Raw genomic sequence first — 17975 nt, forward strand, 5'->3', positions numbered from 1 at the left:
GTAAATATAATTATAGGAAAAACTGAAATCAAGTGGAAACACCACCCTCCCTACCACATGCCTGGCATTAGTGCCCCTCGATGCTCCCAATTCCACATGGTGGTGGTCGTCAGGGACTGCCCTTGGCTAGGACTCAAGCCTCAGCCGTCAGCCTGGTCCCATCACTCCTGTGGTCCGCTTGCAGAAACAATGACAGGTGTCCTGTCTGCGCTGGCAGCTGCATACTAAAGTATGTCTTGACTCAGGGTTATAGACTGATCCCTGACCTTGAAGAGTGCCTTCATTCTTTCCCTGAAGATGGTTAGGAGCAGGCAGAGCTGTGTGCCGGGTGTGCTCCTATCAGCCCCAGAGCAGGATTATGCAGGTGGCTCCATGATCAGGGTGGTTTCTGCCCAGCTCTGAGCTGTGGGAGGTGACACTGTCATAGCTGTATACTTGTGTGTCAGTCCCCAAGGTCCCTAGAATAGGAGGATTGAAAATGAGATAGGATGGAGAAAGTTAGGGCCAAAAGGTCACCCCTGAGGAAGTGTGGGCCCATGCCACATTTTTCCATGGGCAGGACTTTGCCTGTGTAGGTAGGTGTAATTTTCAGTGTATGAAAATTTGTGTATGTGGTATGTTAACGTGAGTGTGAGCCCATGAGAGAGAGAGGTCGGTTTACAGTGTGAATGTGAGTATGAATGTAGGAGTCAAATGTGACTGAGTGTAAGGAGACTTATGCAGAAGGTGAGCGTGAACAGGTGTGTGAATGTGTGGCAGTAGGGATTTGTGAGCAGACGTGTGTGTGTGTGTGTGTGTGTGTGTGTGTGTGTGTGTGTGTGTGTGTTTAGGCAGCTAACACCTAGAATTTGAATAGTTGAGCTTATTTGTGTGATAACAAGTGAACGAGTGGGAGAGAGAGAGAGAGAGAGAGAGAGAGAGAGAGAGAGAGAGAGCGCGCGAGAGAGTGCGAGAGAGCACACTTGCCTCAACCCTGTATTTCCTAGGCAGGGAGGGGCAAGAGGCTGACACATCCCATGATCATTTTCTCTGTAGGCCCATGGGGGCAGTGGGAACTTCAGCTGGTCTTCGTCGAGCTCCATGGTTGCCACAGTCACCGTCAAGGGTGTCATGACCACAGGCAGTGACACTGGACTCAGTGTGATCCAGGCCCATGATGTTCAGAACCCTCTCCATGTTGGTGAGATGAAGGTACGATGGGGACAGGACATCTGGTGGAGAGGCTCAGGCAGCGGCTCCAGTGGGTCCCTCTCACCTAGCCCTCAGGCCTTGTTCAGAGCTCTTATTCCTCAGTCGTTGTGCTATGTGGGGGATTGATGGGCGCAGCCCAGCTCTGACCCCCAAGGAGTCAGGCCCCAGAAGAAGGATGGACAGAGTACTGCACACCAGACAGTGGCACAGCAGAGGACGAGGGCTTCCCGGCTCCCAGCAGGCTCCTCTTCCCCTTGCTCCCGGTTAAGGTGCAAGTTCAGGTGCCTGTTACTGGTTCTGGAATGGGATCCTGACTGGTTAGCAGGCGGAGTTGCTCCCTACAGCTGAGCTCCCCTTCTTGCCGTTCTTACGTTATTGGGATGTGGGTCTTTAGTGGGATCCGCACACATATGCTGAGCATAGGTCAGTTACATAGATGCAGGTGTATCTGCCAGGCCTGACAGAGGAAGTGCGACTGGCCCATGTTGGCATCAGTTGTGAGTCCCTTGCCCCAGTCCCTTCCTCCTCTGTAACTGGGACACATTTCATCAAAGGTCAGGAGGCAGCGTGTGTCTCAGTTAGGACTGACCGCATGGCTACATGGAACATGGTGGGGGGTTCCCCCCAGCTGTGCTTCATTGCCAGTCAGCTGAGGGAGACTGGGATTGCCTTTCTTATGGGGAGGAGAGGGCAGGGAGAGAATCCTTGCTGCCACCCCTCCCTTCCCAGACAGTGGCCTTGTCCCACCCGCTGTAGTACTTCGTAAGGACCAGCAGCCCAGCGAGCCTTCTGCCTGTGGAGGCTGATGGGCCCGGGCCTCCTCTCTTCCTCTAGGTGTATGTGATTGAGCCCAGCAGCATGGAGTTTGCCCCGTGCCAGGTGGAGGCTCGAGTGGGTCACACCCTGGAGTTGCCCCTGACAATCAGTGGCTTCATGCCTGGTGGGGCCAATGAGGTGGTCACCCTAAGCGACTGCTCCCACTTTGACCTGGTGGTGGAGGTGGAGAACCAGGGTGTGTTCCAGCCGTTGCCAGGTAAACCATTAGCAGAATGGGGTCTCGAATGGTGTGTGTTCTCTGTGGGTATGGGGGCGGGGCACAACATGAGCGATGGCCCTGGGGCCGTGTTTTTGTCTATTCTGAAACCTGCCTATTATCTGCCTGTTACCTTTGACAAACCATCTCTATGCTCTGTGTCTCTTCCAAGCATGAGTGGAATCTCCTATTCACAGTCATATTTCAGTGTTTGAAATGCAACAGGTGCTCGGACTATAATGTATACATGAGGTTTTGATCAGTTCAGTCATAATGCCTGTGATAGGCCCAGGCCACCCTTGAGTACATCCTTCTCAGCCTCCCCCGTCTTGGGGTAGAATTGGTGGTGACTGTGACAGTGTCAGCCTGTATGTGTGGGGCAAGCAGTTTGCCTGGCTGACCTCATTTAGACTGTATACCTATAACAGGAGGAGCTGCTGGTGGGCCATGTGTCCAGTGAAGACTCTGGCACAGCTTAGTTGCTTATGGCCACATGTGGCCTATGCAGAGACGGAGCACAGAGCTGCAGCTCCAGTTCTGTGAGCTGTGACCTCTCAGAGGTATAGATCCAGGCAGGGTGAGGATTAGCGCAGATTTGCAGGTTGTGGGCAGGGTGTTGGCGAGAACAGGGACAGCGTTCATTGAGTGGGTGTGCCATGTGCCAAAGGTGGGCGTTCTGCCAGGGCCTGTCACATGGTGAGCCTAGAATGTCAGGACTATTCCATCACAGAGGGCTCAAGTCTAGAGGCCGAGAGGGGTGTGAGTCTCTAATGGCACAGATGCTTCCCAGGTAGCTGTGTGTCCCCTGGGGTTATGATGGCATCCAGAGCTGCACAGAGTAGGAGGATGTCTCTGAAAAGTGCCCAAGCAAAGTCACTGGCCGGCAGCCTTGGAAACTCCAGTGTTTCCACATGTTAGCTATTGTGGATGGAAGAAGTGGCATTGAGGGAGAGGGACGGCTAACAGCCAGAGATGGACCGCCCCTGTACTGGCCCCATGCCCATCCCACAGGGCGTCTGTAGGGCTCCACTCTGTCATTAGGGGCTAGTACACAAGTAATTCAACAGTCCCAGGGCTGATATGCCTCTTCACTTACTGGCACTTCCTTCACTTACTGTTCAACCTCTCCTAGCCTTGGTTGTCCATGCATTACAGGGAACAGGTGCAAGAGCCCCTGCATCCCATGAGGGCTGCAGGTAGACCTCCCTCTCAACATCCCAAGGATTTTTTAAAGAAGTCAGCAGCCAAAACAAATCCTATGTGGTCAAAAATTTCCTTAGTGCTGGGATCTCCCTCATTGTACAGGGTGTAGGATTTATCTTAGAACTTTCACTCTGGGTCAGAGCACACAGGTGCCCATGGGAATCTCTGGGACTCCGCAGAAGGAGCACAGATATATGTGTGAGGGCCACCCTAACGCACACACGAGCCGTGGGTCAGATAGAGTGCTCAGGATAAGTTAGTACTGTCTACCCCTCCAATCCAGGGTACGTGTAACAGGACTTTGAGGAAGTGACTGTATTAGGTTCCCTATTGGGCAAAAATAACTATGGAGTGGGGCAAGTATTTGTCGATCATTTCCTAGTAAGAGGTTAAGATCTTGAATATGTAAAGAATGTCTGTGCGTCAACAATAAAACAGATACATGACTGAATAAAGCACAAAGGACTTGAGCAGTTATTTCTGTGAATGTTACATGTGGTAGTCACTCCTGTAGGAAGAGATGCCCACCGTCATCAGTCATCACAGAAATTCAAAGCAAAACCACCAGGAAAGGGCTAGAGAGCTGGCTCAGTGGTTAAGAGCACATGCTGCTCTTTTAGAGGACCAACATTTGTTTCCCAGTACCCACATCACTCCAGTTCTGGGGGATCCAGTGCCCTCTTCTGGCCTCCATCGGCATCACCTCCGTGTATGCACATTCCACTCATACAGTTAAAAAAATAAATCTCAGAGAAGAAACACAACAAAAAGTACACTCGGGGGCTGGAGAGATGGCTCAGTGGTTAAGAGCACTACCTGCTCTTCCAGAGGTCCTGAGTTCAATTCCCAGCAACCACATGGTGGCTCGCAGCCATCTATAATGTGATCTGATCATATTGTATACATAATAAATAAATCTTTAAAAAAAAAGTATACTCGTTGGGGCAACTACTATTACAGCAACAGAAAACATTAGGTTGTGAGGAAACAGGAATTGATGCTCTATTGGAGGATATTAAAGGCAGATACTGTGGAAAACAGTATGATGGGCTCTTGGAAACCATAAACGGAATCATCGCATGACTCAGGATGTCCATTTCTAGACAGACCTAAGGTTACTGAAAGTGCAAATGCAAAGACGTCTTTTGTCAGCCTATAGCAGCAGTATTCACATGTGCCGGCAGCTCAGGAGCCCATTAGGAGAGGAGTGGGCACAGGGCAGGTTCTGTTCTAGGAAGGAAGGACGCTCTGATGTGGTGCCTCACTGAGAAGGCCTGAGGACATTGTGGCACGTGGACTAAGCCGGGTCAGGAGGATAAGTGCTACGTACTTCCACTTAAGTGAGTTGCTTACAGCAGACAAGCTCATAGAGACGGAATAGTGGGTGCCAGGATGGAGAGGTTAACACTAGACATTTTAGCTTTGCAACTCAAAGGGCCTGAGTGGCAGCTGGTGATGGGACCTGTACAACCCTGTGGCCTGTGACATGTGACAGTACGTAAGAAAATTGAGGTGGATTTTTTAAAAAAAGACCAGGTCTCACTATTAATCTCTGAACAGCCTAGAAGTCACTATGTAGAGCAGGCTGACCTTGAACTCAGAGATCTGCCTGCTGCCTCTGCCTCCAGACTGCAGGGATTAAAAGCCTGCGCCACCGCGACTGCCCTACCCCGCTTCCTTGATTTGAGAAGTTTATATGTTGTGTACTTCATCATAATTCAGATTTGTTCTAGTTTGGTTTTCTGTTGCTGTGATAAATACTATGACCAAAAGCAGCCTGGGGAAGGAAAGGGCTTATGTGGCTTACAATTTACAGTCCGTCATTGAGGGAAGCCAGGGGAGGAACCTGGAGGCGGCAACCAAAGCAGAGGCCATGCTAACTTACCGGCTTGCTCAGCCTACTTTCTTATACAGCCCGGGACACTTGCTCAGGCTTGGTACCACTCACAGTGGGCTGGGCCCTCCTACATCAGTAACTAACCAAGAAAATGCCCCGACAGACTTGCTCGACTTGGCCTCAGGCCAACCTGGTGGAGGCAGTTTCTTAAGTGAGTTTCCCTCTTCCCAGAGCAACTCATTTGTATCAAGCTGACAAAAGCAAACCTGCCACGACATTAATACATTTCTTGTAAACTTAGTTAAAATTTGACAGAAAATGATTACACAGACGAAAAGCAGCTGCTAGCAGGCACACTGGGAGAGACACTTCACTGCACACACGCATGCCTGCCTGCCACTGGTCCCCTTCCTCTGGACACAGCCAGAAGAAATGCTGGGGTCCACATTGGTAACTGTGTAACACAGCCCAAGCTGGAAGCACCTGGAGTGTTCATGCTGTCGTGAGGAAGTCCTGGTGTGTATTCATCCCCACAGGACAACAGCGTGCAGAAATAAAGGACAGGCTGCCTGACCACGAAGAGTCTGAGGACTCTGGGGTGGGCACGGCTGACCAACGCAGCCCACACTCCCCACCCCTCTTAATTTGGCAGCACAGTGAGGCTGTTCTGATGGAGATGGGGAGGGGGTTGGAGACCAGAAGGGGCCTCTAGGGGAGGCTGGGCTGGCTGTCTCTTGACCTGGATGTGCACATGGGAGAGATGGGAAGCCACTGCCAGTTGTATGCATACCAGCTCTCTGTGTATGGATTATACTTTAATTTGCTTTTGGTTGGTTGGTTTTTGTGGTGCTGGGGATGGTACCCAGAGCCTTTTTTGTGCTAGGCAACCGTTTTAGCACTGAGGTACAACTATAGCCCCTGGGAGATCTAAATCATAACAAAATCAAGTGTATGCAAAGTCTAGAATGAAAAAGGGCCCATGGCCTGCCATGTCTTTCCCTGGAAGAACAAGTTCACGTTAACATCTGGGATGTTTTGGTGCAGGGAGGCTGCTGCCGGGGCCTGAGCACTGCAGTGGGGTCAAGGTGAGAGCTGATGCCCAGGGGTCCACCACACTGCTTGTGAGCTACACTCATGGCCATGTGCACTTGGATGCGAAGATCACTCTCGCTGCCTATCTGCCCCTCAAGGTGCGTTGTGCCTGCCCTTTGTCGTCTGTCCTGTCCTGTCCTGACCTTCTCTTGAATGTTCCCGGAGGGTGGGTGAGGGTGGCCTCCCTCTGTAGATCCTGTGCTCGTGTTTGTTTTGTTTTATTTTGTTTTGCCAACTTGACAACGAGCTAGGGCCATGTAGAAAGAAGGAAGCTCAGTTAGGGAAATGCCCCAGATAGATAGGTTTATATGCAAGTCAGTGGGGTACTTTGGGGAATATTGGTATGGGTAGTCCTAGGTTGTATAAAAAGCAGAGTGAGCACACTGCAGAAAGGTTGGTCTCCAAGGTCTCTGCTTCAGTTCCTGACTCCGGGTTCCTACCCTGACTTCCCTTCATGATGGACTGGGACTGGGACCTGTAAGCCAAGTAAACCCTTCCCTCTCCAACTTGATTTTGGTCATGGTGTTTATCACAGCAATAGAAAGCAAACTAGAACAGATCCCAAGTGCAGTGATTGGTGCCTGTGGGCAGGCCCCGAGTCCCTCAGCACCTCAGCCACCCTAGTCTGTAAGAACAGATGGGAGCTTTCTGCCAAAAGCTCTGGGCGCTTTCCCTTTGCTTGCTGGAGACCTTGAGGGTCTCATCGTCTTACTTACCGACTCACTGTTTGCTTCAGTGAATGTTGAGAACCGGCAGTGTGCTGGGCACTGTTCTTTGCCAAGTACAAAGCAGGCCCAGATACTCGTGCCAGGTGCCTCTGTACGCTGGTGAAGATAAAGCCATAAATCCAGGTGTGGTGATGTACACCTGTAAGCCCAGCACTCAGGTGCCTGAGGCAGGAGGAGCTTGGGTTCCATGCCAGGTGTCAGTAGTGAGACCTGTCTCAAAAAATAAAAAAATAAAATAAAAAAGGAAAGAAAAAGAAAAAAGAAAAGAAAACACGGGGCTAAAGAGATGGCTCAGCAGTTAGGAGCACAGGCTGCTCTTCCAGAGGTTTCTGAATTCAATCTCCAGCAAACACTTGGCATCTCACAGCCATCTATAATGTGATCTGATGCCCTCTTCTGGCCTGCTGGCATTCATGCAGACAGAGCCCTCATATACAACCATTCAATCAACCAATCATCAATCAGTTTTTAAAAAGAGAAGAGAACGATCCAAATGACAGGAAAACAAAAGGAAAGCGAGGAGAGCTGCGGAGCACGAAGGGCAGTGATCTGGCAGGACCACTTGAAGCCCGTGCTTTCCCTGCCTACAGCTATGCTTCCCGTGAGAGCTGTCTTATGCCCCACGCCCCACCAGCATTCTGCACCGAAGAGCAAGCCTTGGGCGTGCCAGGAAAGCACGTGACAAAATCCTCAACCCTTTTTATTTTTGTTTTGAAATGGGTTTGCTACGTAGCCCAGGCCAGCCTTAAGCTCAAACTGCTCCTACCTTTGCTTCCTAAATAGCAGGGATTACAGGCCTATAACTCCACACTGGCTGGTTTCTGTTTAAAAAACAAAACAAAACAAAACCGTGTGTGTGTGTGTGTGTGTGTGTGTGTGTGTGTGTGTGTGTGTGTGTGTGTGTGTGTGTGTACGCATATGTGGGTGGGAGCTGGAGAGATGGCTCAGTGGTTAAAGCTCTGGATGTTCTTCCAGAGGACCCAGGTTCGATTCCCAGAATTCACAAGTGGTATATAAATATATATGCAGGTAAAATGCTCATAACATACGATGATGCTGATGATAGCTGTGTGGTGGGGTTGAATGAGTTTAGTGTTGTGTCCTGCATTCAACATTTGGCCGGTACTGTCTCAGGACATGTGTGAGGAGCATCATGGCTTCTCAGAAGCCTCTTTATGGCTGTCAGTGGCTACCAGCAGGCTCTTAGCTGTGAGGAATGACCATGAAGAGCATGTTTTTGTCCACCAAGTTGTTTCTCTCCCAATTAGTCTGTGTTAGGATAGATTTCAGGTAGGAATTTCCTGGGTTTTACTTTTTTATTTTATTTTACTTTTTTCTGAGACAAGGTCTTTTTATGTACCCCTGGCTGGCCTAGAACTTACTATGTAGACCAGGCCATCCTTGAAACCCACCTGCTTCTGGCCCTGCCTCTTGAACGGTGGAATTAAACTCTGTCCCACCGTGCCCAGTATTCCAGTATTCTGCTTGCTCCAGTGACTGCCTAATTCTTCCCAAACCCCTAATTCATGGCAACCCTGTGTGTGCTGCCCACGTGGAGACTGGATTTTAAAGAGGCTTGCCCACTCAAGCAGGAGGGTGACCCGACTTCTGCCTGCCTGGCGTTGCCTGGCCCCCTGCTCTCAGTGCAATGCTAAGCCTTCCCCTTCTGTCTCCAGGCTGTGGATCCCTCTTCTGTTGCTGTGGTAACCCTGGGCTCCTCAAAAGAGATGCTGTTCGAAGGAGGCCCCAGACCATGGGTCCTAGAACCTTCCAAATTCTTCCGGAATGTCACTTCTGAAGACACGGGCAGCATCAGCCTGGCTCTCTTGGGTCCTCCAGCCTCCCGAAATTACCAGCAGCATTGGGTCCTTGTGACCTGCCAGGCCTTGGGTGAGCAGGTGAGTGGACAGCTGCCCTTAGTTCCACCTTGCCTAATAGGGAGGGAAAGCAGGCAGATCCATAAACTGGAAAGAGAGTGGTGCCTGCATGTCTGCTAGCGAAGAGACCACAGAGTCCACTGAAGGTGCTCATGCCACACCCTGACTGAGCCCTCTGACGTCAGCAATCCAAAGCTGACCGCCTTGGTGAAAGCAGGGCGTGGAGGAAGACCCCACCAGAGGTGCTAGTGGAAGTGTAGGACAATATTAAGAGCAAGAAAGGCTGGAAGAGCACTGGCTCCTCCTCTAGAGGACCCGGGTTCAACTGTATGTGACTCCAGTTCCATGGCACCGGGCATTTGGTGCACATACCTGCAGGCCTTAACCCATACACATAAAATAAACAAATCTTAAAAAAAAAAAGAACAATAAATGCATACTACGAAATAAATAACAAGACAGAGTGGCAGTGAATTATCTTGGCTTGACTGGGTCATTGGAACTCTTGTCACAGCCTATAGAAGTTTGACTCCAGGCAAGGTCCCATTTAAGGCCTTACACACTCCCAGGCCTCTGGGCTCCCTGACTTGTGGTGTCATGAGCAGACAGCCTGCTGAAAGTCAGGAGGTGCCTCCCTCCTCCCATCTCAGAGCAGACTGCTCTGTCTGTCCCAGCAGTCGTCCGTCAGTGAGGAGTCCGGGGCTGCTCGCTCCCTCTGGTGCAGCTGTTAGCTGTGTTGCACATAAAGCCAGGGGCTGCACTTGACTTGAGAGGCCTCACTCTAGCTCCGCCCCTGTGCTGTTGCATGGCACTTGCAGGTGGTGAGTGTGGCCTCTCCCCTGCCTCAGGAGCAAGCAGGCATGGAGTGGGGTGGTTCTGACTGTGGCTCTGGACTCCACTGGGCTTTGTCCTGCATGGTCCCTTTTCTGACCTATGCTTTCACAGTGAGGTCCCTTAACCTTTAGTGTACGGATTCTCGCATCAGTGCCTCACCTTGATGTGTATGAAATCAGCACAGACTCCTCTTTCAAATCTCCAGGACCAGATTCAGCTGTGGGTTTTGTTTTTGTTTTTTGTTTTTTGTTTTGGAGGGGGGGGTGTCCTGGGGAACCTGAGGCATCTCCAGACCTGCCTCTTCTCTGAGGTGTCTGTAAATGGTACTTGGGGCAGTACAGGCGTTATCACCATCCTGTAGAGGAGGGGGGTGCGCTCAGGTGTCTGACTGTTCCTCCTGCCCCTCTAGGTCATCGCCCTGTCTGTGGGGAACCGGCCAAGCCTCTCTAACCCCTTCCCTGCTGTGGAGCCCACTGTGGTGAAGTCCATCTGTGCCCCGCCTTCCAGGCTCACTCTCAGGCCCGTCTATGCCCTCCCGCAGCTGGACCTGTCCTGTCCACTGCTGCAGCAGAATAAGCAGGTGGTAAGTGTGGCCACTCCGTGGGGAGGGGGGAGACGTTAGCCTCCTGCATCTGTGGCCTTGATGTTCTGGGAGCTGGGACTCCACGTGCTAGCACCTGGATCTCAACAGCCAAAGCTGTGCTTGCGTGTTTCCAATTGTTCCTTGTGTGGGAGACTCTAGGGCCTATAGAGGTGGGAGAGTCCAGGGGCATAGCTGGTCCTGGGCCTACAGAGACATACTGATTTTCTACTTTATAGGGTTAGGAAGGTGGCACTGCTTGTTAGAAGTCTGTTTGGAGTTTTGATCTTTTCCCAGGCTAGTAATCCCAGGTAGTTCATCTTCTCTTAATGTTGTGCACAGTGAACCAGACACAGTTCCACAGTCAGCGTCACCACCACAGGGGAAACTGATGCTCTGAGGAGCTCTGGAGTCCATATATATGGCTTATGGGTAGTCAGCCCTACATCAGCGTGCAGTCTTTGTGTATTGTCAGCTGATGTCATTGCACATGTGGGTCAGACTGGGTGAGCGGAGTGGCACATTGGGCTGTGTATGGAATGGTCTGTTAGTGTGGGGTGACACAGTAGGCTGTGTATGGAGTGGCCCGTTAGCTCATGATGGGTTCTTTGGAGTGTGACCTCATCCTAAATCCAGGAGCTTCTGCAGGGGCCTGGCAAGATGCAATTCCTCTCAGCCACTTCTGATTCTGGGCTCGCTGTTGCCCTCTGCTGGGCACGTGAGGGGCTGGAGAGTCCTTGTGGAGTGTTCTGTGGTTTCATCTGTTCCCATGGGGTGTTGTCTTTGTGTGTGGTCAGTGGCATTGGAAGCCGTGAGGAGAAGGGGTGTCTGCAAGCATTGCTTAGTCATGGGGCAAGGGATTCCAAAGTGAGTGTCAAGAGGGGAAGAAAGTCCCTGGGGCCTTCAAACAGCACCTATGGGGGTCAGACCTACAGGTTGCCTTCCCCAGAAGCCGGGACCCATCCAGTCCTCAGCTCTGGAGCGCCACAGCCCAGGGCCCAGAATGTATCCTGCTCAGGGATGTAGGAGAAAGTAGCCTCAGCCCTGAATGGAGGAAAGGCGTCATCCCCCATTCCCTCCAGCACATACCTGTCCAGCAGGTCCTCCTGTCCCCTCAGCACCAGGAGGGTGAGGGGGCACCAGGAGGGTGAGGGGGCACCAGGAGACAAGAGGGCCAGTGCAGGAATGCTACAGGGAATTCAGCTGGGCGGAGCCAGTACTGCCAGGCAGGGAGGAGGGCCACGGAGGGGTAGCAGGGGGAGCAGGACAAGGAGAGCCAGCCTAGCAGAGTCAGAGGAAAGCCCCAGGGAGGCAAGGCAGCGAGAGCAACAACTCTGGCGTCAGGCCATGAGCTCCAGTATCCTTCCTGTTCACTTGGTGGCTTGGCAATTTCCCCTCTTAGTCTCCTTTACCCATCCCCAAAGCCATCTTTGAGGTGGCCTGAGTCAAAGATGCAGAACCAGCTTTATCCATCTCCAAATGCAGCAACCCCTCCTAGGGTCTGTGTTCCCCTGAAACCATCTCAGAGTAGGTACTGCTCACGTCTGTGCACCCAGGCCTCCTGCACACCTGAATGGCCCTTCTGATACTGAGTGTGTCCACAGCCTTTCCAGCTGTGGGGCAGGTGCTGTCCCCTGGTGGGTGAAGGACAGCTTTCATCCACACCCATCTGTTCAAAGCTTGGTTAGGGGAGCTGCACAGCTGAAATGCCTGGGGCTTGAGGGCCAAACCTTCATCTCTCCTGTTGGAGTCAAGCACAGCTGTTTCCCCTGCTGCTGTGGTGTGATCTGTGGGGTGGTTCTGCCTTCTCTGGCCCTTGCTTGTCACCAGAGCTGAGAATAAACACTCCACAGACCTGCACTTATCTCCTCCACTCGCCCCACTTGGGCCAGTAAGGGTGGTGTGGAGTAAGAGGTTGTGTATGTGTGTGTGTGTGTGTGTGTGTGTGTGCGCGCGCGCGCACACGCGCGCCCCCACAGTGTCTGCTGCAGAGTGAGTGATCGTCTTTTTCTGGCCTTAGATTGGGGTGCTCAGGGAAAGATTTCTCCGTCTTGACTTGGAGACCTGTTGAGATGAAATCTGGAACTTGCTGCCTGCTTCCAGGCTTTTAAGCTCTTTATTGCCACATTATTGCACGTTACAGCCTGCACTGTGGTTAATTCCATGCGTGTATGTATGTGAGCCCTCAAATCATGACATGGAGCCCTCCCTCTCAAGCATTGATGGTTCCATTGTGTTGGGAGGCTTCAGACTGTTTCCTTGCCGTTCTTTATGTATGTATTATTCTGGTACCTGGTTGCCCCACTGGGTACTCCCGAACCCCAGAGCTTACTGCTCCCTGTGTTCCGTGCTGTTTCCCATCTTCCTGCTCCTCCCCTCTCTTCCCAGCCTCTAGTGACGCCCGCTCTACTCTGCTTCTGTGAGATCATTTTAGCTACCACACATGCGTGACAGCCCACCTCTCTCTCTCTCTCTCTCTCTCTCTGCCTGGTTTGTCTGCAAGGTTTACCTTTTAATTCACATCTGCTTTGTGCAATTGTCCGTGGTAGAGGGAACAGCATTGTGCTAAGTTTGGATCCTCAGGAAACATCTGCCTGCTGGGTCCCCTGCCAGAAGTAAGGAACAAGAGTCAGTGCAGAAGTTCCACTATGAGCTCAGCACTCATTGGCTAGTTTTCAAGCCCCACCTGTTGCGGGAGACAGCCATTGGTAGTGACGGAGGCCAGTGATAGTGGGTCATGTGACTGGGATGCAGAGTTCAGAGAACAGCCATTATACAGTCTGGGGTTTCTGCTTAAACCCCGCCTGAGGCTTACAGTGGCCTGTGGGGCCCTGCTTCTCTGGTCCCCGGCTACTCTTACCAGTGGCTCTATGCCTCTCATGCTTGAATGCCTTGTCATCCCCCTCTCCTGCTATCAGAGCTTGGGGCTTAGATAGGCTGAGCCCTGGGCCTGGCCCCATGTCCCACCCCCCCACCCCCACTGCCCCTGCCCTGCCCTCCCTCATTTCTTTATCCAGATTCTCCTTTGTCTTTGGCTTCAGCACACCTGATTGCCCTCCCACTTCCCTCGCTCCCAAGTACCTCCACGGTGACCTATCACTATAGACTTTGATTGTCTAGTTTAGTCTCCACCAGTCACCAGAACAGAGCCTGGCTTCTCCCAAGAGCTCAGCAGACAACCTTGGGCAAGTGAGCAAACCAGGAGCACACTGTGGCTAAGTCCCTCTGGGAGGCACCCTCTTATAGACTGAGAGACACACTAAAACAGCAAGAGCATGGGGAGTGGGTGCTGGCCTGGAGCGCAGGGGCCTTCGTGTTGGGCAGTCTGTGCCACTGAGCTGCCGCAGGGTAAAAGCCAAACCAGAAGTTGGTGTGTCTTCCCTGTCTTTAAGCACTGGCGAGGAGCTGCAAGGGGTTCTGGTCTTTCTGCAGCCAGATTGGGGTAGCGCAGAGCTGCTATGGATTGAAAGGTAACGGCGTGACTTCGGAGCCTGACTCAGAATGGACTACGTGTTGTTGGTGTCAGCAAGAAGTAATGGGCCTTGGACACAGAACTGCCATGTGATCCATCAGCCCTTGCGCTCCTGAGCCATGAGCCAGCCATTCAGGCGTGGCCCCTTGCGATTTATGGTCTCATTAGGGGACCTTGAAGAAGATATATCCCTGAGGTGCATCTGGGTGCAGTATCAATTTAATTTTATAGCTCTCCAAATCCAAAGGCCACCTAGGACGGGTTTGCAGAGTAAATTATTGACAAGGTGAGATAGCAGAATGGAGTCCACTGGCGGGAATGGCACACTGCAGTCAGACTAGGTCCTCCAGGCAGTCAGACTAGGTCCTCCAGGCCGGCCGGCCAATGTTACTCTCACCAAGCTTGGGTGCTGCTTGTGTACGAGGGACTAATTCATCTAGGATTGGGCTAGGCTGGTGCCTAAAGAGAAACCAAAGTCATAGGAAGTCCTTGGAGAATCCAACCTTCCATATTCTGCCTTAAGCCTATGCAACTGTGAGCAAGTCCTGTAAAGCGGCTGAGCCACGGCTTTTCGTTTTGTAAAGTGGGAAAGTTCCAGTCGGCCTGCAGGCATGCTTGCAAAGAGCTGATGTCTTTCCTGGGAAAGCACTGATTTTCTACCAGAGGTTGGGAGAAAGGGCGAGATGTCTGGGGAACAGATCTCTGCAGCCCCTGCCCATGTTCTGCTCCCCAGCTTGTGTCCTGCACAGTTAAAACACTTGATGTGCCCAGGTGAAGAGCTGAGCTGCTGGCATGAAGGGGCACCTTCTGAGTTGCCACACGCTTGGTCAGGAGTTGCCTGGAACCAGGAGAGCTACCAGAGGTTACAGAGGGATCCTGGAGGTGGAGGCAGGGAGCTTGGTGGGAACCTCAGTCAGGATGGCCGTGCTACAGTAACGACCCTCACCCCTGTAGCCCCACATCTTAACTATGGAATGCAAGCTCTGCTTTTGCCCATGTGCCGCAAGAGTCTCCGTGTGTCCATCACGAGGAGCCATCGTGCAGAGAGATGTGCTTAGGCCTCAAAGGGTCCTCCAGAATTGTCACAAATCACTTGTCACATCTCACTCACCAGACTCAGTGATAGTTACCCTGAGGTGGGAGGGGACAGTCCTTCCTTCTGGGTGGTGCCTGAGTAGATTAGTTCATCTGCAAACTACACTGGAGCCCATCCTGTCCCGCTACTTCAGTGTGAATCACAGTGTGAATTTGTCTCTCCAAAGCAACAGTGCAGGATTCACATTTAAAAGGAAGTCCTGGGGCTAGAGAGATGGCTCAATGGTTAATACTGTTGCTCTTATAGAGGACTAGGTTCAATTCCCAGCACCCACATAGTGGGTCACGAGGGATCTGGTGCCCTCTTCTGGCCTCTGCAGGCATGAGGCATACATATGTACATTCAGGCCAAACGCCAGTACACATAAAATACATAAATCTAAAAATAAAATCTTTTTAAAAAGTAAGTCCCAGCGATGGGTTCTGCTTCCTACCCAGCCTGGAACAGCTAAAGATGGAGACCTTTGTGTCATCCTGGGTAGGAAGAGCTGGAGCCAAGGGTTGGTCCAGGCTTCGGGAGATGCTTCTGCCTCTCCTTGGCTGCCTCCTTGCCATTGCCATACACTCTTTGTGTCATTTTGTTAGGGGAAAAGGGAATCTTTATCACCCATGGGCAAGCACGAGCCATTTTGAGCAGGGCTTTGGGCACTTTAGTGGTGGAATTCCTGAGCATTGGTTTGTGGTCCATCTCCACCCCTTCACTGGGACTGTCTGAGCCCACTAGGGAATCCACTTGCTTCATGGCATACCTGTGGTGGACAGGAGTGTGAGAGGCCTGGGCGTAGCCACCTGCATCTGATTGTCGTTTCTTTTAGGTTCCGGTATCCAGTCACCGCAACCCCCTGCTAGACCTGGGTGCCTATGACCAACAGGGCTGGCGATTCGATAACTTCAGCTCTCTGAGCATCCGGTGGGAGTCCTCCCGGCCGCAGCTGGCCAGCATTGAGCCCGAGCAGCCTATGCAGCTGGTATTTCAGGATGATGGCAATGGCCAAAAGAAGCTACATGGTGAGCCAGAGGGCCTGGGCGGAGAGGACGGGGGAAGCCTTAAACGCCCAGGAAGATCTGCTCTAAGTTAATGCCTAGGACCGCAGGTGTCTGAGGCTTCCCTGCATTCAGCGCTGGAGCGTGGGCTGCAGAGAGCGCTCATGTACCATGCACCACCCCCCTTCTTTTGAGATAGTCTCACTGTCGCACTGGATGGCCCAGAACTCACTATATAGACCAGCTGATCTCAAACTCAGAGGTTCACTTGATTCTTGAGTGCTGGGATTAAGTACATGCCACCACAGCTGGCTACTGGTTTTTTTTGTTGTTGTTGTTTGTTTGTTTTGTTTTGAGACAAAGTCTTCCTATGCAGTCTCGAACTTGAGGTTTTCCTGTCTCTTGAATGCTGAGATCCCAGGCCTATACCAGTACACCCAGCTCCACTGTGTCCCTTTAATCCCATATAGGCATGTGAGGTAGGACCCAGGGTCTTAGGACACAGATCCAGTCCCAAGTCTCTTGCTGTGCTGTGGCAGCGACAAACTTCCTCAGCAGCCCATTGTTGCCTCAGCAATTGTTTTGGGCCTGTTAACCTTTACAGGACTAATAGTCTCCCTAAACCCAGTTACCTGTTTCTAAACAACGAAACTGAATCGGCAGCAGCAGCAGGAGAAGGTAGCCCCAAGGTAACCAAGGGGCTTGTGACCAGCATCTGTTTCCCATCTGTGCCCTCAGGTCTGCAGGCAGTGTCAGTTCACGAGGCGTCAGGAACCACAGCCATCTCTGCCACCGCGACTGGCTACCAGCAGTCCCACCTGAGCGCAGCCAGAGTGGAACAGCAGGTATCTCCCAGAGGACACAGTGGGCGGGGCCATGGGCAAGACCAGGAGGTCTCTTGGTTTTATGTAGATTCTGACCTCCCTTGCTGGGGAATCACTAGCTGGTTGATTTCTTCTCCCCTCCCCCAACATCTCTGCTTTGTGGGGGTGGGGGGGGGGTGAGGAGGGGCCATGGATACATTGAGGGATTTGAATGGTCCCCCAAGAGTGGTCCTGTCTGGATGATACCCATCCTGTCAGACCACCTCCTAGCTGCTATTGAAATAGTGTGGAGGCTGTAGACACTTGTGGGCAGGGAAAGTGGGGGTTTGCCCCCTAAGTAGCCCAGATGCTGAGAGGAAGCTGGCCCCATTTGGCAGGAGGTGGCCTGCTGAAGGCAGATAGTCACCTGTCCCTGTTCCACATGTCTTCACTCCGTTCTATTTTTACCTCTTCTAGGAGCCTGCTAGCTTTTGAGTGGCCTCGCTGGGCTCTCCACTTGGAGCTTTGTACCCGACAAATGCCCTTTTAAGACCTTTACATACGGTTCTAACCTCTCTGAGGCGCTCTGCCTTTCAGGCCTCCCCTGGGTCCTGATATTGCTTGAAGCTTCTTTTCCTGGAACGAGGCCATTACCTGGAGCATCCAGCCCAGCTCTCCTCGGAGATAGCTGGTGTTGTCTGTGCTCTTCTGGGTCTGACAGTGTTGTCTTTTCTCTTTCAGCATGACCCTCTCGTACCTGTGTCTGCCTCCATCGAGCTTATTCTTGTAGAGGATGTGAGGGTCAGCCCAGAAGAAATGACCATCTATAACCACCCTGGTGTCCAGGTACGATGACCCTTCCCCCCTCTTCCACGCAAGGTTCCGTGCGCGCTGTGCTCCCGACCACTCCCATCCCCACATCTCCCTCCAGGTAGAACTGCACATTACAGAAGGTTCTGGTTACTTCTTCCTCAACACAAGCACCCCGGACATCATCAAGGTGGCCTACCAGGATGCCCGAGGCGTGGCTATGGTAAGCTTGGGCATTGGGGTCCCAGCTGTGTAGTCAGGTTGGCGTTATTCCAGTAAGTAAGCAGGCACTTAATAACACCCACCGTGTACTGAGCAGGGCCTTGAGATTCTGAGTTGCTCGGGAGCCTCTGCCGTTCCCGTGCCACCACCTCTGCGCTTTCTCTTCCGTATCTACAATTACCCGCGCTGTTAATTACCTAATTCTTTCCTTTCA

At 52.0% G+C, this 17975-nt stretch overlaps 1 protein-coding gene across 2 annotated transcripts in view; it reads left to right on the forward strand.

Moving 5' to 3' along the window:
• Nucleotides 1-17975, forward strand: part of NUP210 (nucleoporin 210) — a 95538-nt gene that overhangs the window by 42496 nt on the left and 35067 nt on the right. For both annotated transcript variants that reach the window (XM_084766765.1, XM_084766766.1), the window contains exons 12-20: nt 1036-1191; nt 2026-2224; nt 6309-6454; nt 8761-8982; nt 10205-10378; nt 15758-15950; nt 16665-16771; nt 17471-17575; nt 17661-17762. In XM_084766765.1, the coding sequence (XP_084622891.1) occupies nt 1036-1191; nt 2026-2224; nt 6309-6454; nt 8761-8982; nt 10205-10378; nt 15758-15950; nt 16665-16771; nt 17471-17575; nt 17661-17762 (1404 nt within the window). The remainder of the gene's footprint in view (nt 1-1035; nt 1192-2025; nt 2225-6308; nt 6455-8760; nt 8983-10204; nt 10379-15757; nt 15951-16664; nt 16772-17470; nt 17576-17660; nt 17763-17975) is intronic.

This window comes from Acomys minous, assembly GCF_964271855.1.
Source record: "Acomys minous genome assembly, chromosome: 17".
NCBI lineage: Eukaryota > Metazoa > Chordata > Mammalia > Rodentia > Muridae > Acomys > Acomys minous.